Source organism: Myxine glutinosa, chromosome 6, assembly GCF_964187855.1.
Source record: "Myxine glutinosa chromosome 6, kmMyxGlut1.1, whole genome shotgun sequence".
NCBI classification, from domain to species: domain Eukaryota; kingdom Metazoa; phylum Chordata; class Myxini; order Myxiniformes; family Myxinidae; genus Myxine; species Myxine glutinosa.
In genome coordinates this window covers 140,666,215-140,690,055 of record NC_136266.1, presented here as the reverse complement: position 1 = coordinate 140,690,055, position 23,841 = coordinate 140,666,215, and the positions used below count along the sequence as shown (strand labels likewise).

The 23,841-nt window shown below is 42.2% G+C and overlaps 1 protein-coding gene across 1 annotated transcript in view; it reads left to right on the top strand.

Annotated features, from left to right (window-relative positions):
* Positions 1-213: 213 nt before the first annotated feature.
* LOC137430368 (anoctamin-7) overlaps positions 214-23,841 on the top strand; it is a 75,069-nt gene continuing 51,441 nt past the window's right edge. The window contains exons 1-12 of the mRNA XM_068121191.2: positions 214-261; positions 344-506; positions 5,777-5,958; positions 9,024-9,131; positions 12,643-12,779; positions 16,179-16,236; positions 16,567-16,677; positions 17,668-17,833; positions 17,980-18,070; positions 19,591-19,687; positions 19,875-20,018; positions 23,474-23,611. Of these exons, the coding sequence (XP_067977292.2) occupies positions 214-261; positions 344-506; positions 5,777-5,958; positions 9,024-9,131; positions 12,643-12,779; positions 16,179-16,236; positions 16,567-16,677; positions 17,668-17,833; positions 17,980-18,070; positions 19,591-19,687; positions 19,875-20,018; positions 23,474-23,611 (1,443 nt within the window). The remainder of the gene's footprint in view (positions 262-343; positions 507-5,776; positions 5,959-9,023; positions 9,132-12,642; positions 12,780-16,178; positions 16,237-16,566; positions 16,678-17,667; positions 17,834-17,979; positions 18,071-19,590; positions 19,688-19,874; positions 20,019-23,473; positions 23,612-23,841) is intronic.

Sequence of the window (23,841 nt, the reverse complement as noted above, 5' to 3'; positions counted from 1 at the left end):
AGTGACATCTATGGATAAATTGTTGGAGAAAAAAATAATAATGATGATGTAATTGGTCATGTGGTTTGGCCGCCATATTTATTTTAACCCAAAAGCTTTAAAACCCACTAAAAACACATCCTGGCGGGGGTCTGGAATCTCTGATTGCTCTTTCGTGGTTTTGTTGTTGTTTTTGATTCATGCAGAAATATCCCATCTCATAAACACATCAACATGCCTGCTGTTGGCATCCTTTGCTTTTTTGTTAAAGAAATGTTCCAAGTGTGGAATCATACTGATGATATATCGTTTGATTTTGAGATTATTCTAATCAAATGTCTCGCACTCACTGTCACCCTTACAGCGTGCCTGTGAAGGTCTCAATTCAAAAAATGCCATTGATCCGCAGCATGGCTATGCTATCTCCCTGGAAAATGTCTGGGAAGGCATCTACGTGCACAACAACAGTCCTCCGCAGCCCAGCTGCAACAAAGGAAACTTCTTCCGTGATGGCAGAATCAAGATAGGTAGATCTTCATCATAAATGTTCACTGGCATGTTGTTGAGTATCGATGTATGTTTAATATGTTCAGTCAAATGTTAAAGGTATGCCCCAGGTTATATATTTGATAGTACCTTTGCATATTTCCATGACGACTTCAGCCATTATCATTGTTGAAAGAATTGAGATAAATGCACCTTACTCTGCTAGCACCTCACCCAAGCAATGGCCATTTACGGCAATTACCCTGCCGTCTTTTTCCGAAAAGTACAAGAAAATAAACTTTTTAAAAAAATCTGCCACATTCTCAAAGTTCCAAAACCCCAAAACACAGGATTACATTTAGTGGAGTATCATGGCCACGTCTGTTGCCACTAGCTTCCCTCCTCTCTTCGTGTTTGCTCATTCCATTGTTCTGTCTACGTATTGTTCCACGTTCATTCCACGTATTGTGTATTGTTAATACGTCACCTTCTACTTTTTCTCACCGCCCTCTACCATAAGGTTAAACTTTGTATACAAAAGAGGCCTTGGTCATTCAGGTTGTGTTCATCCACTCTCACTCACTGCACCATTTAGGATCGTTGTGAATATGCACAGGCGATTAGAATACGTGACTTTCGAAAAGACGCATGAATGCTAAATGAGGCCTTTTGTGCATTTTCAGTGACTCGGTCCTGCTCGCCAGGCACTTTTACCCTGCCGTTTCTGGAGCGAAATCTGTAATTCAGTCTTTTTAATGTAATTTTCAGGATTTAGACGAAAGAGTGGCAATTTCGAGATGGTTAACCATAATTGTTCTGTTCCTGAAAGCAAATCGGATTTACGGAAATAAAAGAAATACGAGAAATATCTGTGGATGAGAGGTATTGAGTTCCTGTCATTGCCTGTTAATACAAGCTGGCGGTGGCAGTGAATATAACACACACACTCATGAAAAGTCACTTCTCCTTTTACCAATAGATGGAAAATCTACTATTTCCTATGTGTAGTATAATTTTTCAAAAACAGCCCCTACCTCTCTACCCCACCACACTGATCCCAAAATGGTTAATATCAACATTTTAAACATACTCTGAGCATTGACAGTGTGTTAAGTGACAGTAACACCCATATGTGTTAAGAAGCTAACACACCAGATACGGTGTCTCCCACTGGGAGGTCTATCTGAATGTTAGTAATGACAGCATAAGCTTTCCTATTGAAGACATGCATTTAATAGCCTGCCATGCTCACACGAGGTAATCCCGCGAGGGCTCAAAGTCCACTCACTGGCAGCGATGGTCGGAAGTTTGCATAGAATGCGGCCGTCGACTTATCTTCGGGCCTTGAACCGATTTACTTGGGAGTTTGCAGTACAATGAGCTGCAAGCTATCAGATTTTTCAGCGAGTTCAGAAAGTTCTCCAACTCTTTTGTTATGCAGAGGCACACCCCTTTCTCGCCGGTACGTTTTCAAGTATTCTTGTCTTCTTTTAGAAGCTTTGTGAGCCATTTTAGGTAACAATCATTATCTGGCCTGCACGATATACAGAGCAGCTTCTTTACTGTGATCTCTTGAAAGTCATCCTTCAAGCTAATGTTTTGTCCGAGCGAATACACCGCCAAAGGTCCGCCGACCATCTCTGGGCCTCGATCACTTATCAAGTTAGTTCTTTAACAATTCCTTGTCCCTCTCTTTCCTTTTGATGTCTTGGATTGGAACCTCCACGTTCCTATCATTTCACCCTCTTTATGATGTATGCGGCCATCCGAGGACAATTGTATTCAGTGATCTTCCGGTTACAAGTGACTTGTTACATAAATAAATCGGAGCTTTCTATAATATATAAACTTATTTGCTTTCAAATTTATATTTTTCTATCTTATTACACTTTGTCATATCACAAAGGGAAAAAAGTGAAGAAGGGTCTTGACAAAAGGGTAAATGTGGTGAGAGGCCTCAGAGTATGTTTGGCTGGCAGGATTTCCTGGAGGTACACACACTCGCCCCTCAGCTGTCTAGCCTGGGTTTGAATCCCGACCCAGCAACATCCAAACTGTCATCCAAGTGTTTCACAGTCAGGGTGAGTCATCAATGTGTGTCGTACCTCAGATGGATTTAAACTGGGTGTCCTGTCTGCCAACATTATTTGGTGGACATTAAATATCCCATGATGTTCTTCAGAAAGAGTAGGGGAGCTTAACTTTGCTGCTGAACCCGCTGGGGGAGCTTTAGGCTCTTTTATATGCCCCCCACCCCTCCCAATAGAAATTCCTGACTATGACAGTGCCTGTGGGGCGCCAGTGTTGACTTTTGGCCCTGCGCACAACAAGCCCTAACTACGCCACTGCGTGGTGGTGTGACGCTGCGAGCATTCACTGAATGCCCCAAACACCACCGTTTCCCTGGGTTTCTGCGCATGTGCGCCGAGCATTCTGGGGCGGATTATATCATTTTGAAAGGCACGTATTGCACGATCTGTTAGGGACCATTTAAAGTATGGGCTTGGTCATTTTCAAAATTTGTCTCCCATGATGATGCACATTTTGACAAAAGTACCCTTTATTACAGTGGTTCAAAATTACAGCATCACATTTTCTTTTATTTCCTCTTACTAGCACACCGTTCCCTATGGAAGTGGCAAGAAGAAGTCATGTTTTTGTCCTTATTATTGAATGAATGAATGAATGAATGATCGTTTTAAGGCCATTTTCCCCGCTAGAGCGGGGGTTAGCCTTGCGGGCCCCATGACAATCATGGTTCCCTGTTTGTGGCCATGTTTTTTATGGCCGGATGCCCTTCCTGACGCCAACCCTTGGTCATGCTCTTACGATGCGCAGGGATAGTGTACCTATTCTAAATCGGGGTACACACCGTGATCATTCATCCCAGCAAGCTGGTACTCAATTTGCCAACCTCAGAAGGATGGTCAGGCTGAGTCAACCCCCCTGGCGTTAATTCAGCGATCGACCGGGATTCGAACCCAGGATCCTTGGATCCCAAGCCGGCACCCTAACCGCTAAGCCAACACCAGGCTTATTATTATTGCCAATTATTACGACCATCACTTATGTTAGATCAGGTCATTGAAAAGATCAGACCATGCCTCACTATTCTAAATGCTTGATAATAAAATTTACTTCTGTGAGGATGTCGGGGTGGGGGATAATGCAAGTTACAAAACCCCTTCAGGAGGGGCATGTTGTTTTTAACATTAATATTATGCTATTATCATAAATGTTATTACTTACTTTTGTTATTAGAAGCGGCCTTGGAAAAGCGTCACGAAAAATGCCACGTTAGCGGCAGGAAGGGTCATCTTATCAACCCTTGTGGAGTATATAGATTGCAGTAGATCTTCGCTCAGTTCCATCAGTAAAATGTACCTCACAGATGTCGGGATTCCTCCTAATTTCTTTTAGTTTTGTGTTAATCAGCATTAGCGACTGTTTCAAAAGGCAATGAAACGTGTTTGTGGTTTATAATATTTTTACCGCTGGTGGAGGTGCACCCACGAAAATGGCAAGATAAGTCGATAAGCTGTATATACACGTTAACACAGCATTTGTTCAAGGAGGAAAAAACCCCACGGGGAGGGGGAGACATTATTAGTATTCATTTTGTTTTTAATAACATTAATATTATGCTTTTGTTATTAGAAACGGCCTTGGAAAAACGCCACGATAAAGCTATCTTAACGCAGATATACACCTCAACACGCAACCCCATTGGCAGAGAAAAGCCCCTTGGGGAGGGTGACAAATGAATTTGCTGCAACCTTCATTGTGTGTCCCTCAGTCCTCCTGTCAAGTTTGGTTAAGATTGGATAAGTAACAAATGAATATATCGCGGTCAAAACTCATCAGACAAACAGCAAATTGCATAGGGTATTTTAGGATGATTTTTTTTGAAATTCCAAGAAGATTGTTATCCAGATTGGACAATGAAATCAGTTGTGGGGATTTTTCACAGTTTTATTTGACCTTCAACCCAACCCTTTGCCCTGTGGATAGTGTGTAGTTCGCAGGCTGGTGATAGAGGATGGTGAAGGAGTGTTGTTTGCAGAGCAAAGCAACAGCTCCATACCAGTCACTGCAATCTTTTTCACAAGTGTCGAACAGAAACAGAGGGGACAAGGGGTCAACAGACAAAGTGGGAGGAAGGGAAAACAGGTGGATGAGTACACATGGATGCACCACAGCATGAAGTGAGGAGTTTCAGGAGAAAGGGGCACAACGTGTCGATGGGAATAGAAAAACTGAGGGAAACATGGCAGATAAGTAAAGGCCTTGAAAGAAGAGCATTGGAAAACAGACTCGGAAGGACAGTTGAACAATTTTTATGTATGAAAGTTTATCTAAACACTAACGGCTTGCAGATGTGCTTCACCAGAATGGGGGTTGCTGGTGTATCACATGCACCCCACAGAAACCTGGGCGTAGGGGGAAGCTGGGGCCAAAGCATGCAAAGAGAAGAGGGTGCAAGACCAGCAAAGAGGTGGTAGAAGGCAGAGACACCACCAAACTGTCTGTGAAGGGAAAGTCATAGATCCATAGACCCAGCTTCATCATCGGAAATTGCATTGATCGTGAAGACCTTGGTTTCCATGGTGGCAAATTGAGCAATATGTGAGGCAGGAGCACCAGCCCAGAGGGGAAAGCAGTTTTACATAAAACTGTGGATGAAGGTATTGTAGGTGGATAAGAGTTAGGTTGTGCCAAGGAAGGACTTCATATAACGAAGAATGTCAGGATGAGGGATGTCATGGCAGAGGGTGGAATCATCAGCAAAGAGATGAAGAGGATTTCCCAGAAAGTCAGAGAGATTGTCGATGAGGATTAGGAATAGGATTGGGACAAGAACACTGCCTTGGGGGCACTTTAGCCTTGACACTACAGCTTACTTAATGACGTCATCTATTTTATAGGACCGAGGTTTGAGTCTCCTTCTTTTTCCCCATAAAAATGCTTTTGCAATTTCGAGTCAAGCTGGGCACATTGTTTGTCTAATACAGGTCACTCAATGAAAATCGGCCTAAGTCATGTAGTGCACCTGCATGGAAAATTTGATTTTGAGGCATACAGGAAATGAAATGGGAAATGTTTGATAGGAAGTCAATATCCGCAGATTTCAGATAATGGGCGATTGCTGCACGAATGAAATAGTCTGCCCTGCTGCGTTGTCTGAAACGTTAACGCATTTTTATTTTAAAATGAACTTCACCAATCGTGTTTGTCCATACAAGCTGTCCACTTGCTATGTTGTTGAATTGGTGTCAAATGGTGTGCTTCTTCACCCCCATGCCTTGCACAGACTTTGTGTTGGTATGGGAAGTGAAGGTGTCGGATCGTCGGCGTCGGCGAAGCGGCAAGCGCTACCAGGACATGGACCGAGAGGACATTGAAGCGCCATTGGAAGGAGGTGATGAAAAACAAGACAGATGGAGGAAGAAGTTTGTGCTGAACCTTCAGAAGGCTGGCCTTCTGATGGAAGAGGTGATGCGTGAAAAAATTCACTCCCACTATGTACTTCATAACGCAAACCCATTAATTTTATACCGTTTCTGCAGCACCTGTAATATGTCAATCTTGGGCACAGTGGATCTGCGTTGGTGAGAATGTAGTGGGAGGAAGTTATGTGGGCGAAGCGCAACTTTGTCAGTAACAGCAGCGGCAGTTTATTATCCTTCTGTTAACTCAACTCATTCCACCCGTTGGATTAAAACCTTCACTTACATTATGTTTTGTGATGTCATGCTACTTCCCATGTTCTCCAATGCTTCGGTGGTGACAAATGTCATCCACTGGTTATAGTTGGTGGCAGCAGGAAGTTGTGTTGGTGCAATAGTAGTTGCATTAACGTATTGTAACAGTAACGGTCTTGCTACCCCGATACCCCCGGAGATAAACTCTGCAGGCCAGCTTAGCGGTAGGGAGGTCTTTGATTGAGTTGAGACTGATTTTATTTTGCTGAGACGAAGCAAATTTTGTTTGTGCACGTTCATTCCAAGTGCGCACTTATTCAATTTATATACGTACGTGGGACGGTTGAGTTCAAGAATAAAAAGCAAGCATGCATCAATTATAAAACAGGCATTTCTTGTTTAATGAATGATGGATAAGGATCGTGAAATCAATAGCAGGAAATGAGGGGAAATGACTGCATGGTGACACACACTTGACTAAAAAAAAAAATTCCCTTTTTTAAGGGCATTTTCCCTGCCAGAGCGGGGGTTAGGCAATGTTTTTATGGTCGGATGCCCTTCCTGACACCAACCCTTTAGTCACCTCTTCCGACACGCAGGGATACGGTGTACCTATTCTAAACCAGGGCATACACCGGCACATTCATCCCAGCAAGCTGGTACTCAATTTGCCGACCTCGGAAGGATGACAAGCTGAGTCAACCCCCCCCCCCGCCCCCCCCTGAGTTAATTCAGCAATCGACCGGGATTCAGAACCCAGGATCATAGGATCCCAAGCCGGCACCCTAACCGCTAAGCCAACACCAGGCTTGACACATGCTTGACTCCAAAACACAAATGGACTCCGAACTTAAAACGAAGCCTTGGTCACACAGACACACATGGAAGGATAGAACGATGGTGGGAGGAAATATAGAAGGGTAACGGTGCACTGAATTAATTGAACTTCCCACAGTACAGCACAGCTCGCAATGTCCCCATGTCCCCATGTCCCCATTGCAGTGACAGGATTGAGTTCTCCTTTGTGGTGATGCGCTCGCTGCAGTAACTAGGATGAACTCTCTCTCGTGGTGGTGCTTCCCACATTTGTTGTAGCACGGAGGGAATGATCCTTTCGCTCTCCCCGTGGTGCCGGTCTGCTCCCTTCTCTCTGAGTTCGCCGACCACTTATCTTCTCTCATCCCGAGCAACAATTTATTCACACTCCCTCCAATAGCACGAACCTCATTGGTCCGGACACGTGCGAGCTAACCAATTGGTGCACAGCCAGCCGAGTGATCCATCCATGAGAAAACTGCTGTTCATTGGATTTTCAGAGAAACCTCGAAGTTTTAATCCAAATGACTACAATGCGCGACCGGCCACGTGACTTCTCTCACATATCATCAGGTGGAACAAGTCCGATCAAACACAACCCTGTACCAGAAGGATGCTCCAAAGGGGAGCAAAAGAGGAAAGCATAGCAAATGAATAGTAAAACATCACAGAGGGATTAAAGGATGATGAGGTATTATCTAAACACTCGGTCTCTGGTGACGCTAATAGAGGTAATTGAATGGATAGCTAATTTTAACACATACACAAGGAGATGGCTAACTAATCTAATCAATTGTCCCTTCTCCAAAGCCATTTTCGTTACGTTGCCTCATCCTTCTTCTCAGACTCGTCCCAAGTCTAACTCGCAAAGAGGAGAAAAGGAACAAAACAAAAATGCCTCCTTTGTAAAAGACAAAATCTAGTCTATGCTAAACCAGAGATGAAAGAAGTTTGGAATGCATTGATTAATTGACATGTGAGGGAAAATTACATGCCCAGACCGGGAATTGAACCCAGGTCCTCTGGTGAACCGTACTCAGGTCCTCTGGTGAACCGTACTCAGGTCCTCTGGTGAACCGTACTCAGGTCCTCTGGTGAACCGTACTCAGGTCCTCTGGTGAACCGTACTCAGGTCCTCTGGTGAACCGTGCCCAGGTCCTCTGGTGAACCGTACTCAGGTCCTCTGGTGAACCGTACCCAGGTCCTCTGGTGAACCGTACCCAGGTCCTCTGGTGAACCGTACCCAGGTCCTCTGGTGAACCGTACCCAGGTCCTCTGGTGAACCGTACCCAGGTCCTCTGGTGAACCGTACCCAGGTCCTCTGGTGAACCGTACTCAGGTCCTCTGGTGAACCGTACCCAGGTCCTCTGGTGAACCATACCCATGTCCTCTGGTGAACCATACCCATGTCCTCTGGTGAACCTTACCTAGGTCTTCTGGTGAACTGTACCAGTGCTCTGCCATCTGAGTTATCTGGGCAACCCTGACCAAGCATGCAATTTTCCCACACATTTTTCCACATATGTCAATTAATTATTTATATTCCTGTTCATTTATATAATTGTGTTACTACGCCCCCAGTGGTGTTTATAATAGAGGACATGGATTTGTCCCCCCATTGGAGGAAGACTCTCTCGTGAGCAGGCCATTGGTGCTCCTATGGTTGACAGTGAGTGCTCCGGAAGCATTGGTGGAAAAAGAGTGGCAATTCCATGTGTTTTCTGTGATTCTTTGGCAATATTCCCCACGGATCCTCTCCATGGGCACCTGTATCTTCAAAATTTACAAAACCCTTCCCCGAGACCATTTTCGTTGCAATATATTATTTAGAAAGGCGCATGATAAGTATTGTAATAATCTTTACAATGTTGCAACGTAATGTGAAGATTTCAGTTTATTTAGATTAGCTTTGATTTATTTTGTCTCAACATCTGAATCCAATTGTGACCTTGCCACCAGCTTGGCCCACTGTGTGGTGCATTGGTAGCAAGTGGTAGTGATTGTAATGTTAATCATAACCTTTTATTGCTATGGAAACAGGAAGTCATGAGGAGTGAGAAGAAACACATCCATTACCTGAAGTTGAGTGCTCCATGGGATGTGCTTGTCTACTATGCAGAGGAGCTGTGTATGCGTGCACCGTTGCAGGTAAAGGGACCCTACTTTGTCCTCAATCATGATTCCTCTTGCAGTAGTCGAAGCAAAGATCTATAAACAGGTAGACGGATCAGCCTAGTTTACACTTGACTAATCAGAAGGTAATTCACCAAAATCAAAAGCTATTTTTAGTGCCTCTATGTCATAATGGCTTTGGGAGAAATGTATACTTAGTTCTCGTTTTTATTGACATTCATGGTTATAAAGTTTGTTAGAACTTGATTCTACATGATCTCGTATGATCTTCCATTAGAATCTCTCACTCGAGCGTCACAACAGCTATAGATGTGAAAGGGTCTAATTCATATGTTGAGGTTTGATTGTTTTTCCAAGGTACTTGTACAAACGCCTACTCCTTTCAATGGGACCATGGTGTCTATCTATACCTCTTAGATTTCAGACAAAAAGACAGCTAAATATTTTATATATATATTATATACTGAAGTGTGGTGCCCGCCACAATACGAGCATGGATCGGCTCGATCGCTGCACTCGGCTCACCACGCGTGGCTCCAAAGGAACGGGCTTGTTTTCATTGAGGATAATGACTGTACGTGAGTTGCTGTATTGTCATAATGATATTAAATACCTGACCTCACCACCACGTTGTTAAAAACACCTCACGACTATGTTATTAAAAACACCTCAACACCACGTTGTTAAAAACACCTCACTACTATGTTATTAAAAACACCTCAACACCACGTTATTAAAAACACCTCACGACTATGTTATTAAAAACACCTCACCACCACGTTATTAAAAACACCTCACGACTATGTTATTAAAAACACCTCACCACCACGTTATTAAAAACACCTCACGACGATGTTATTAAAAACAACTCAACACCACGTTATTAAAAACACCTCACGACTATGTTATTAAAAACACCTCAACACCACGTTATTAAAAACACCTCACTACTATGTTATTAAAAACACCTCACTACTATGTTATTAAAAACACCTCAACACCACGTTATTAAAAACACCTCACCACCACGTTATTAAAAACACCTCACCACCACGTTGTTAAAAACACCTCACGACTATGTTATTAAAAACACCTCAACACCACGTTATTAAAAACACCTCAACACCACGTTATTAAAAACACCTCAACACCACGTTATTAAAAACACCTCAACACCACGTTATTAAAAACACCTCAACACCACGTTATTAAAAACACCTCAACACCACGTTATTAAAAACACCTCACTACTATGTTATTAAAAACACCTCAACACCACGTTATTAAAAACACCTCACTACTATGTTATTAAAAACACCTCAACACCACGTTATTAAAAACACCTCATTACTATGTTATTAAAAACACCTCACTACTATGTTATGAAAGACACCTCACAGCCACGTTATTAAAAACACCTCACTACCACCTAAAGGAGTATATATATATATATATATATATATATATATATATATATATATATATATATATATATATATATATATATATATATATACATATATATATACAGACTTGGCATTTAATATGGAATATTTTTTTTGTGGGGGTGAACTTACTTTTCAAGATGACTTAGAACCAAAAGTTCATTGGAATTATGTTGAAATTATTCTAGATTTTGTTAATGTGACCTTTAAAAGAAACAAAAACCACATTTGACATTTCGAAGCAAATAAATTGATCCTTGAAAGTGATGTAAACTGATATCGAACTCAATTCAAGGACAGTACTGTATTAAACTTCTGTACGTTTTCCAGAAGTATCTTTTTATTTATTTTGCACATTAGCCAAAAAAAAATTCAACAAAAACAAAAGCTAAATTATGACTGGGATTACGGACAGTAAAATTACAGTTCAGTACTTCGTGTAACCCCCACGAGCATTCAGGAGAGCACGTACATGTCGAGGCATGCTGTTCACGAGATTTGCCAAGGTTTGGACAGGAATTGCTTGCCATGCAGTAACAATAGCCTGCTGCAATTCACGCACAGAGGTAAGCTGCTGGTCCAAGTGGTCGATTTGACGTGTTAATTCTACCCACAAGTTCTCTATCGGATTCATATCCGGGGACATGGCAGGCCACTCCATATGCTCTACACCATGGTCAGCAAGAAAGTGTTGGATCATGCGAGCACGATGAGGCCGTGCATTGGCATCTTGGAAGACAAAGTTTCCTCGAAAGACTGCACGAGCAAATGGAAGCAATGTTTCTTCCAGAATGGCCCTGTACTTGAACTGGTTCAGGTTTCCATTCAGAACAATCAGGTCAGATTTGCCCCCTGCATGAAAAGCAGCCTAAACGGTCACCCCACCACCTCCAGCTAGGACTCTTGGCACTATACAATCTTTGTTGTAGGCTTCATGCACTTGTCTGCGCACTCGGACATGGCCATCTTGACGATAGACCAGAAATCTAGACTCGTCACTGAAGATCATATGATTCCAGTGTCCTGGCTGCCATTGACGGTGCTCTCTGGCCCACTGCAATCGGCGCTGGCGGTGTTGTCTGGTCAGGCGTGGCTTTCTCAGAGGACGCCTGGCACAATAGCCTGCTGGAACCAGTCGTTGGTTGACTAGCTTTCTGGATGCAGGCACATTTGTCAGTTGCTGCCACTCAGCCCTAAGCCGATTAGCTGACTTGGTACGGCCATTGCGGACTAACCGGTTCAGCTGGCGATCATCCCTCCTTGTGGTTTTGCGGGGACGTCCTGGCCTCGGGATTGGAGTAGGGACACCCCTCTGAGCATTTCGTTTCAGGATATTTGACACCTGACCTTGAGTGATGCCATACTGCCGAGCAATAGCACGCTGTTTCATGCCGTAATTTCGTAAAGCTACCACTCCATGACAAACAGCATTGTCGAGTTGACGGACCATCTCCAGAGGAAGCGGCAATAACTTTTGGAGACGTGCAGCAGTTGTTTTCCACTAATACAGAACGCAACAACCCTTGTATACCCGACTGTGAAGCCAATCATCAAATGCACCTGTCCGTACATTTTGCCACGCCACCTGTGATATAATCCTGTTGTTGACTTCTTGCTGCGACAGACAATCAGCGACATGGTTCTTTTAACAAATAAATCACCAAAGTGTAAAAGAAACTCACCAGATTGATATACTGAGTTAAGAAAGTAAACCCAAGTCAAGAAAAAAAAAATATTCCATATTAAATGCCAAGTCTGTATATATATATATATACAGTATTTCAAATTACATGAAATATGCCTTTGTAGTTTGATGCTGGGAATATTGTGCATTAGATTTGAGGATACCCTTGATAGCTGGTTCAGAAAAAAATATTCCAACATTATCTAAGAATCTTAAAAACAATGCGTCTTCCAACATTAAGTGGGTCTTTGCCTGATTACGAACCGAAAGAGTCCTAACACATCAGTGTAGCAGATTTATTGACTGTAATCAAATGGAAAGCCATTACATTACTCAGATATTATGCCTCTATCCACTGAGATTACAAGTAGTGATTTGTCATATTTGTGTGTCCCAGGCACGACCTGTAACGATAGAAAATTGGTCTGAGAGGTTGTTGGGCCGGCTCAACATCCCAAACATCCTCCACCAAGACGTGCCCAACAAACCTCTCAGTTACTACACTTGCCTCTTCCGCAAGTCAAAGATTAGTAGGTGAGGCTTTTTATTTGTTTTTCTCTAAAATCTCGTTTTCATAATCACTTAAGGTGTTTAAAAAGCATTCAAGATGAATTAATGCATTTATAACTAGAACGGCACTCGGTAGAGAGCATACCTCAGCCAGGCTGAACAGTTTGTGTTTTGTATCCCACTGATAGGCCGGATCTGGATCAAGACCTGAACCAAAATCTAATCGGCTTGTTCTTGTCACCCAAGTTTAGTCATAACTAGTCTATAACTTTTTTAATACCATGTTACATATTTCTTTTTGCCCGATCTCTCAATGGTGAAGAATCACTTGTAAATCAAATAATTATCGTATCCGAATCCATATTCTTCACCAAAATCGAATCGATTCGGCCTCGTCTCACACACAACCGGTCCACAAAGTTTCGTCCAAATCCGTCCATAACTTTTTGAGATATCCTGCTATATGTCGGTTTTGGTCCAATGGTGAAGAATGACTTTTAAATTTTTACTAGCCGGATCCGAATGACTAAAAAAATTCCGGATCTTCACCAAAATCTAATAATTTCGTCCTTGTCACATACACTACCTCTCTGCCAAATTTCGTCCGAATCTGTCCACTACTTTTTGAGATATATTGTTCACAGACAGACAAACAAACAGACAGAGGTAAAAACATAACATCCATCCACCTTCGGTGGTGAAGGTAACTAGAACGCCACTCGGTAGAGCGCACACCTCTGCCAGGCTGAACAGTTTATGCTTTGTGTTGTAGCTTATTGATTGGCCGGTTTTGCATCCAGACTATTCGTCCTTGTCACATACCAAAAATCTTATTGACTTGTTCTTGTCACATACCTAACTCTCCCACCAAGGTTTGTTGTAACCCATTCATAACTTTTTGAGATATGGTGCTGTATCACCGTATGTTGGCCCTATGTGTGGCCCTTCGATACGGTCTGGCACCCCGCTCTGCTCACCAAACTCTCCTCTTTTGGTATCCATGGAAATCTCCACGCATGGCTGGCGGACTTCCTCTCTAGTCGTAGTCAACGTGTGGCCCTGAATGGGTTTCTCTCATCTCCTCTTCCTGTTCAGGCTGGAGTTCCACAAGGCAGTGTTCTGGGCCCTGTGCTTTTTCTGGTCTTCATCAATGATCTCTCTGACTCTCTTGAAAATCCTCTGTATCTCTTTGCTGATGACTCTACTCTCTGTCGCTCCATTCATCATCCCTCAGATCGGCAGTCTGCAGCCTCCTCACTCTCTGCAGACCTGGACAAAATCACAGACTGGGCAATCAAGTGGAACATGTCTTTCAATCCTGACAAATCTCACACTCTTACGATGTCTCTCCGAAAAGACCGACTGGACAACCCTCCCATCCACTTTCTGAATAATCCTCTCCAAGAAGTTCTGTCACTCAAGCTTTTGGGTCCCACTATCTGCCATGATCTTTCCTGGGAAAACCACATTTCAAATCTGGCCTCCAAAGCCAGTCGCCGACTGGGCATCCTCCGTCGTGCGAAGTCCTTCCTTGGCACACCTGAGCTCCTCACCACATACAAGGCTTTCATCCGCAGCTCAATGGAATACTGCTCTCCCCTCTGGGCTGGTGCTCCTGCCTCACACCAAGCTCGACTTCACGCTGTTGAAACCAAAGCATTCAGAATCATTGGAATCTCCCGCGATGAAGCTAACTCCAAGGGCCTCTCACTCACTCACCGCAGGCAGGTTGGTGGTCTTTCCGTCTTCTACCGACTCCTCTCTGGCCTTGCCCCCCCAGCTCTCTCTGGGCTCTGTCCCGCACATATTCCTACAGGTCGCACAAGATCTGCCTGCAACCCTCTTATGGTTAAACTGCCAAAATCAAGACTCTCTGCTCACCTTCACTCCTTCATTCCTCTTTTCTCCCACCTCTGGAACAAACTCCCTCACTCTCTTCAATCCCACTCCACACTCCAGGTCTTTAAAACAGCTGTTCACCACCATCTCTTATCTTCCCCCATCCAAAACCGTGATCTTTTCTACCCCCGCTAATTTCCCCCCAATTCCACTTTTTTGAAATACCAACTTCTGTCCTGGAAGTCCTTGGTGTCCTTGTGTTTTATACTTCTCCCTCCCCCTCCCCCCTTCCCACGCCTCCGCCCCCCAAGCCCTCTCCCTTCCACACATCTCCCTGCTCTCAAATGTTGTGTTTGTGTGCTTCCCCCTCTCTCACAATCTTGTTTTTCCGCTCCCTCTTTTTATATATTTTGTTTGTCTGGTTGATTTGTTTGTGAAGTAAATGTTAGCTCTTTCACGAGCCTCGATTCAGTATACAAAAAAAAAAAAAAAAAAAAAAGAATGGTGAAGAATTACTTTATAATTGTAGTATCCGAACTCGGATCTGGATCTTCACCAAAATCTAATCAATTCCAGCTTGTCTCACACACCCAACCTATCCACCAAGATTCTTCCGAATCCGTCCACACCATTTCGGAATATCCTGCTCACAAACAGAAAGACAGACATACAAACAAACGGGTCAAAACATAGCCTCTGTCCACCTTCAGTGATGGAGGTAATTACTGCTTTAAACACTTTCAAAACATTTAAAAGGCCCGTGAGGATAGTTCATAGGTAGCATACTTGCCTTTGAAATGTATGGTCTGGGTTTGAATGTTTGATTCCCTGCCCAGCACTCGATTGTCATCCTGGAGCTTTACAGGCAGCATTTTGTGTCCTTCAGTCCACAGCCCTTCAGTTGTATGTTAACCCCAATGATTGAACCTGGGCAGATTCTGTGGAGGGGAGATGGATCACTAATATTTCATTATGTGACAGTACCTTCACCAAATTCAAAACCATCCAGTGTATTCATTACCTAGCGACTGCTTTGAACGCACCGACACACATTGGAACAGAGACACTGAAAAACTGTAAAGGACGAATGGACAACTAAGTTGTATGATAAACGTGTAATGCAGCTCTTACCTTTTGGACAAAACAACGAACACTGAAAAAGAAAAAGAACCACCTTTAGAGGCCATTTTTGCTCACAGAGCAGGAGTTGGGCTTTTTTGGGCACCGTGGTCCCCTTTTTGAAGCAATGTTTTATGGCCGGATGCCCTTCCTGCCGCCAACCCTGTTAGTCGCCTCTTGCGACACACAGGGAATTACCAGTGAACTGGTACTCAATTTGCCGACCCCGGAAGGATGACAGGCTGAGTCAACCCCTTGGTGTTAATTCAGCGATCGACAGGGATCCAAACCCAGGATCCTCGGATCCCAAGCCGGCACCCTAACCACTAAGCCAACACCAGGCTTTAAAACAACGAACACTGGTTGAAAGTAAACATGGACATCAACTGACAGTGTCAGCAAAGTCATGGATTATTGGCCACTGATTAATTTTTAATTTACCCTTCCACCCTCTTTCTTTCCCAGGTTCCTAGGGAGTGGGAATCAGGACACGTACTTCAGCACGACTCAACGACAAAGGATTGTGAGTCGTTTCAATATAGCATTTTGCACTACGTAGACGAGTCTTTTTAGGCCGCAGAGGTCAGGAGAGAGGGATTCAGGCTGATGTCTAACTTAAAGCTTGACTTTATTTCCTTTAACAATTATTAAGCGCGGCCTTTGTTCAGTTTGCAAATTAATCAACACGCTCAATTGATAACATGTAAGGACTTGAAAGCTTAGCAGGTTACCAACGACTTATAAAACTGATCAGCTATGGAGTTACTGCATTTTTATGGCTCTTGCAGTTAATCGAGATGTATAAATAACTTTTGGGAAAGTCTCCTCATAAATGCCATCTCTTTCTTGTCAGGTGTACGAAATTCTTGCCCAGACAGTTTATGGGAAGAGGAAGCGAGCAGAGATTGGCATTGATCGCCTGATGAATGAAGGAGTTTACTCGGCTGCCTTTCCTCTGCATGAGGTGAACTTGTACTTTCCATTCCTTAATTTTCTTTTCTATGCAGGAACAAGGATTTTGGAAGAGCAAGGTATAACTGACACTAGGACAAACATCAAGGAAATGTGATTGATCAAGAAAATCCTAAAGGAATGACCCGACCAAACTGAAAATAGCAAGTAAAATGGTTGAGCTCAGAAAAGTGAATGGGGGTAATATAGATCATGGGGCAGTATTGGGGATGACTAGAGATGGCAGTGCACTGCTTCCTGAAGTCCTGGAAGGAAGAGTGAGATGGAACCCAGGATAAAATAAACTGTATGAGGCACGTGTCTTTGAAGTTTCCTTTCATTATTTCCTGTGGAGTATAAAATCCCTGGCCTGATATGTTTTGATTGAGAAGCTGGTCCGTTCCTAGCTTATACGGCAGCTCTCCCATGTACATGTATGTATCCCCGGTACCTTTAATAAATTCTCCTGTAACTGTCTGAGTTTGGTCAAATTATCAACCCAGGGGGAGTGCTGGGGGGTAAATCCCTGACATCAGTCTTGAGACAATGCGACATGCTTTCCAGCTGAGGCTAACTCAGATACAATAATACATACCAAAAATGTATCAAGAAGATGATAAAAGTTAGGAATAAAAAAGGAATTGGTAAAGTAAATTTTGCATGTGTTTACAAGACAATCAACAACACAGGAATGAAACGACAAAAGAAAAGCAGGATATATCCGGTATGGAATTCTTAGCTTTGCGGAGCTTCAACGAAGGAGGTAGCAGCCAGTTTTTTATCAAACTCAGACCCTGTGTTGATGAGAAAATTGGGTCTGAGTTTGATGTCTCCTTCAAAATGTGGAATAAAACAATCCTAACATTTGATGATTGTTTTCAGGCACACTTTACAAGACTACGCTAAATGTAACCTTAGTTTGGAAGTCATTCTCGGCACTACCCAAAGTTACCATCTGGATTAGTAGTGTGCACCTGTCTTGACTTTGTCTTTCTGTCCTCAGGGCCCATATGATGGTCAAACCTCTTCATTACTTCCAGAGAAGCTCAATGCCAGACAGGTGCTGTACTCGTACTGGGCACATTGGGGCTGCTGGTTCCGTTACCAGCCCCTTGACCATATCCGCGAGTACTTTGGGGAGAAGATCGCCATATACTTCGCGTGGCTGGGTGCTGTTTTCTTCTTAAGATTCTCTCTATAGTTCTCAAAAAGCCTTTTTTGTTCAGTGAAAATGTTCTTCTTTGTCTCGTTGCCCATTTACTCCCCTCTCCCCAACCCACCTACCCCCACCCTTTGACCACCATATTTTGTGCAGGTTTCTACACTGGCTGGCTTCTTCCTTCTGCCCTTGTGGGAACCCTGGTGTTCCTGTCAGGTCTTAAATCGATGAGCAGCAATATACCAGCGTGAGTTCTTTTGTAAGACACCCTTGGTGTTTTGGGGGGTGTTTGTTACATTTGTTTTGGGTGTCAGAATTCGACCTTTCTTTTGTATATTTTAATTTTTCTATAACTCTGCATTGCTGTATACATTTTTTCTATTTGAATCTGATGTCATTACCTCCGCCACCGAAGGTGGATGGAGGTTATGGTTCCATCTCTGTCTGTCTATTTGTTTGTGAACAGGTTGTCTCAAAATATTGTGGACAGATTCGGCCGAAATTTGGTGGAGAGGTTGGGCTATGTGACTAGGACGAAATGATTAGTTTTTGGTGAAGATCCGGATGTGGGAATTTTTAAGTGTTTCTTCACTATTGAGTAATAGTGCCAAAAACGATATATTGATAGATAGCATGATATTTCAAAAATTTGTGGACCTATTAAGACAAAACTCGATGGATGAGTTGGGAAAGTGACAAGAACAAGCAAGTTGGGAAAGTGACCAAAATTACATTTTGCTTCAGGTCCAGATCCAGATATCAGCTATCAGTGGGATACAAAACTTAAACTGTTTAGCCTTTACCCTACCCCCTCCACCTTTTCCTTCATGTGTCTCTCTTCCCAATCAGTCTATTTCTATTTTAAAATAAAATTCAGAACAAAGATAAACAATTCATACTTGTCACACACCCAACTTGTCAACCAAGTTTCATCCAAATTCAAAACTTTTTTGAGATATCGTGCCTTATATCGTTTTTATTATTAGCCTGGTGTTGGCTTAGCGGTTAGGGTGCTGGATTGGGATCCTGGGTTCGAATCCCGGTCGATCGTTGAATTAACGCCAGGGGGGTTGACACCCTGTCATCCTTCTGAGGTCAGCAAATTGAGTACCAGCTTGCTGGGATGAATGTGCCAGTGTGTGCCCCACTTTAGAATAGGTACACCGTATCCCTGCGTGTCGTTAGAGGTGACTAAAGGGTTGGCGTCAGGAAGGGCATCCGGCCATAAAAACATTGCCTCAAAAAAATGGAATCGTGATGATTGCCATGGGGCCCACAAGGCTAACCCCTGTTCTAGCAGGGAAAATGGCCTTAAAAAGAGGAAAAAAGAGAATATCGTTTTTAGCCCTATCACTACAATGGTGAAGAATCACCTTAAAATTCTCGTTTGCGGATCCATATCCAGATCGTCACCAAAATCTAATTCATTCATCCTTGTCACACACCAAACCTGCCCCCCAAGTTTTGTCCAAATCTGTCCATAGTTTTTTGAGATATCATGCTAACAGACAGGCAGACAGGCAAACAGGGGTGAAACCATAACTTCCGTGCACCTTGTGTAGCGGAAGTAACCACCAAAAACGTAAATAAATGTTGAGATGGTGACACACAGGTAGATGCAATATTGATAGGTATAATTGCATTTGTTGGCATCTCCTTATCCTTGTTTTAAAATAAAACAAATTCAGTGTATTTTCCCTCCTGTCTCCTTTCAAATGTTTCTTTCTTTGCCTTATTGTCTCTACTTCCCCATCCAAAACTTCCCAGGAAGGAGATTTGCAATAGCACCCACAACTACCTCATGTGTCCCCTCTGTGATGCCTGCACTGTCTGGAATCTTTCTGACATCTGCTTCATGGCCAAGGTACCTGTCAGTATTTACCTGACAATCGAACAAGGGGCTCTTATCTCATGTGAACTACAACTCCCATGCTCTACTCTAAACTCGTTCCCACATTTAGCGAGGAAAAGGTGGAAAGTGAAATGGTGATTGGACAACAAGTTTTGAATTTTCATGAAGGGATGTTGTGCTCTTGTGCTGTTCTCGGTAGATGGGGTCACTGTTTGATCATCCAGGTACGGTGTTCTTCAGCATCTTCATGTCCTTCTGGGCAGTTACCTTCCTGGAATACTGGAAAAGGAAGAATGCCACTCTAGCACACCTTTGGGACTGTATGGACTTTCAGGAGGAAGAAGTAAGTGGAGTATATTATATTCAAGACACCTCTTTTAGGTCCAAACTTCATGTGCTCATAATTTATCCTGTTGATCAGCATTGCTGGTACCTAAATGTGTACCAGGTGTGGATCCATTCGAGCGAGTTGACCATTTTTTGTGGGAGTCTCTTTTTGTCATTAATTCTAAAAACTATTCTAAATATAGACAACGAACGCTCTATAAATACACTTGGAAAATAAGTATTTTGTATGTATACTATATATGTATACTATATATTTGTATACTATCTATATTATAATAGCCGTAGATGATTCTGTCTGTCTGTCTGTCTATCTGTTGGGTGTCTGTCCGGGGTGTGGCTTACTCGGTTTGCAGAGTAGCTCCACCCATAGCTCCACCCATTCTGGGAGTGGCTATAAACAAATATCCACCATTTTATTAACTCGCATAGCTTTGAGTCCTGTTTTGTAGGCCCGTGGTGTCTTGCTCTCCCCCAGTTTTATTTCAAATCAAATTCGATAAATCATTTCATTTTTCACAGTCGCTAACATAGTTTTAGACTCGGTTGAAAAAAAACGGGAAGAAAATCCGATGAAAGTTGCCGTTTATAGAACGAAATGAATTCTCAAAGGCCTGTAACTTCAAGGCCATTGAGTCTCTCTCACGCCTTTATCTCCAATCTAACTCACCATATGATTTCATTTTTATCGATGGTTTTACTTTTAGACTCGGTGTCAGCAATAATTGAGAACAATCCACACACGCGGGAAAATGCAGAGATATATTTTTTTAAATCGCGTCATGGTGTATCATACACCGCCCAACATGACACCGCCGGCAATGTGTCGATATATATTAAAAATTCGCTTTTGCTTTTCCGTTATGATATATTACTATTTCGTTTGATGATAGTCGTCACAAAAACGTCAACAATGATGCCGACATATATTTCTTCGTTTTTATTTCATTCAACATATTAGCCGGAAGTAAAATATGTTTCAGGAAATTACCGAGAGATATTTCTTCGTTTTTTTTATTAGTTATGTGCGCATACACTTTAAATAGGTTTATTTGAAATCTTTAATTTTCCACAAACATTCCACACACGCGGGAAAATGCAGAGATATATTTTTTAAAATCGCGTCATGGTGTATCATACACCGCCCAACATGACACCGACGGCAATGTGTCGATATCTATTTTAAATTCGATATATCATTTCATTTTTCACAGTCGCTAACATAGTTTTAGACTCGGTTGAAAAAAAACGAGAAGAAAATCCGATGAAAGTTGCCGTTTATAGAACGAAATGAATTCTCAAATGCCTGTAACTTCAAGGCCATTGAGTCTCTCTCACGCCTTTATCTCCAATCTAACTCACCATATGATTTCATTTTTATCGATGGTTTTAGAGTCGGTGTCAGCAATAATTGAGAACATTCCACACACGCGGGAAAATGCAGATATATTTTTTTAAATCGCGTCATGGTGTATCATACACCGCCTAACATGACACCGACGGCAACGTGTCGATACATATTAAAAATTCGATATATCATTTCATTTTTCACAGTCGCTAACATAGTTTTCGACTCGGTTGAAAAAAAACGGGAAGGAAATCCAATGAAAGTTGCCGTTTATAGAACGAAATGAATTCTCAAACGCCTGTAACTTCAACTTCAAGGCCATTGAGTCTCTCTCACGCCTTTATCTCCAATCTAACTCACCATATGATTTCATTTTTATCGATGGTTTTGGACTCGGTGTCAGCAATAATTGAGAACATTCCACACACGCGGGAAAATGCAGAGATATATTTTTAAAAATCGCGTCATGGTGTATCATACACCGCCCAACATGACACCGACGGCAACGTGTCGATATATATTAAAAATTCGCTTTTGCTTTTCCGTTAAGATATATTTCTTTTTCGTTTGATGACAGTCGTCACAAAAACGTCAACAATGATGCCGACATATATTTCTTCGTTTTTATTTAATTCAACATTATTAGCCGGAAGTAAAATATGTTTCAGGAAATTACCGAGAGATATTTCTTCGTTTTTTAAAATTAGTTATGTGCGAATACACTTTAAATAGGTTTATTTGAAATCTTTAATTTTCCACAATATAATTTACTTGCCATTTATCATTTGATGATTACGAGACAAATTCCTCTTGAGGATCGTGACAATTCATGCGCTGCGTGGAAACTTCTATTTCCAAAATGAATGAGACGATCGATGAAGAACGCAGACTTGAACAGGATGCAGCAAGAAAACGAATGAGACGGGCGAACGAGTCCATCGACGAACGTCAATGCAAACTTGCGGGGTCACCTGTGGGAATCCCACGGGTGACCCCGCTAGTATATTATACTGTATATTTTGTATACTATATATTTGTATGTATACTATATTTTGTATTTGTATTTGTATATGTATACTATATAATACATATGTATATATGTATTATAAAATAAGTATTATATGTATACACTTGGAAAATAACATGTCAAACCTTCATAAATAAGTATTATGCTCAAAACTCAATATTTATTTTAATTATTATCTCATCTTAAAAATCCAATTGAATGAAAATCAGACATTACATATAATGAAACAAATGACATAATGATCAAAACAAATCAATGTCTGATGTATTGAACAAGGTTTGACATGGAAGTGACATTCGATCAGAATTACGGTTTTCCCATCAGTTGAACATTCACCTTCATCATTCCGACAAGGTGAATCACTTATAGCAAAACTTTATTCTCCAACACATTTAATGCACATTGCACACCCTGGAGAATTTCCCACAGTTAAAAATCATGCTCTTCAGTATGGAAAACACAGACTGAGTGCCGAATTCAAACATAATGATATAAACTCTGGATTTTCTGATATTTGGGATACCATTCCACTTCTTGGTTCATGAATTTGTTAGGAGAAAAGAAGCATCTCCGAAGACAAATCAATGGTTCCGGGAATTCGTTGATCATCAAGTGTACACCATGGGAGCAAACTCAATGGTACAAATCAGTTCCACGTTGAACACTGAGGTCAACATCAGCCATGGTGTGATGAATATCTTGTGATCCCACATTCCGAGACCACATCTTGGGTTATATACACGTTAATACCTATGAAAAAAAAAAATGATCGCTCTTGATGGGAGAGGAGGGCTTTAGAGGGGGCGCGCGCCAAGTGCCCTTCTCCGCTCTCCTCTTCTCCCCTCCATCCAACTCCGATCCGCCCCTGTGTACCATATTGTTTGTTCCTATTTACCTGTAGTTGCAATGTTAAAAGCATCAATTGAAACTGAATTTGCCACACTTTAGTTGAGACTCAATTCTGTATTGATTCGTTCACATACAGACATCCTCATTAGTTGTTTGATGCCTTGGGAATAAACTTTTATTCAATCAGTTTCCGTACTTCAACCAAGAGAGACCGCTGTGTGTATTTCAGGAGAGACCAAGACCAGAGTTTGTGGCAATGGCTCCAGCCATGGAGAAGAACCCAATTACGGGTGTGAAGGAGCCGTACTTTCCAGGGAAGGATCGTCTGTCTCGCATAATTACTGGCTCCATGGTCATCATTTTGATGGTGAGCGAACCTTTGCAATTTGATAGTCTGGTTTAGGCATCCAAAGTCGACATGTTTTATTATTGTGCCTCCCTGGTTCACATGAGATACATTCCAACAATGATTCTGAAGGTCATTAAAATAAATTATTCACCTCCTAACTTTGAGGTCTCTATATTGTGACCATGGTGGCGTGTCGATGGAAAGGCCAATGATTGTGCATGGATGGTTAGGAAAAGACGCGTTTACCT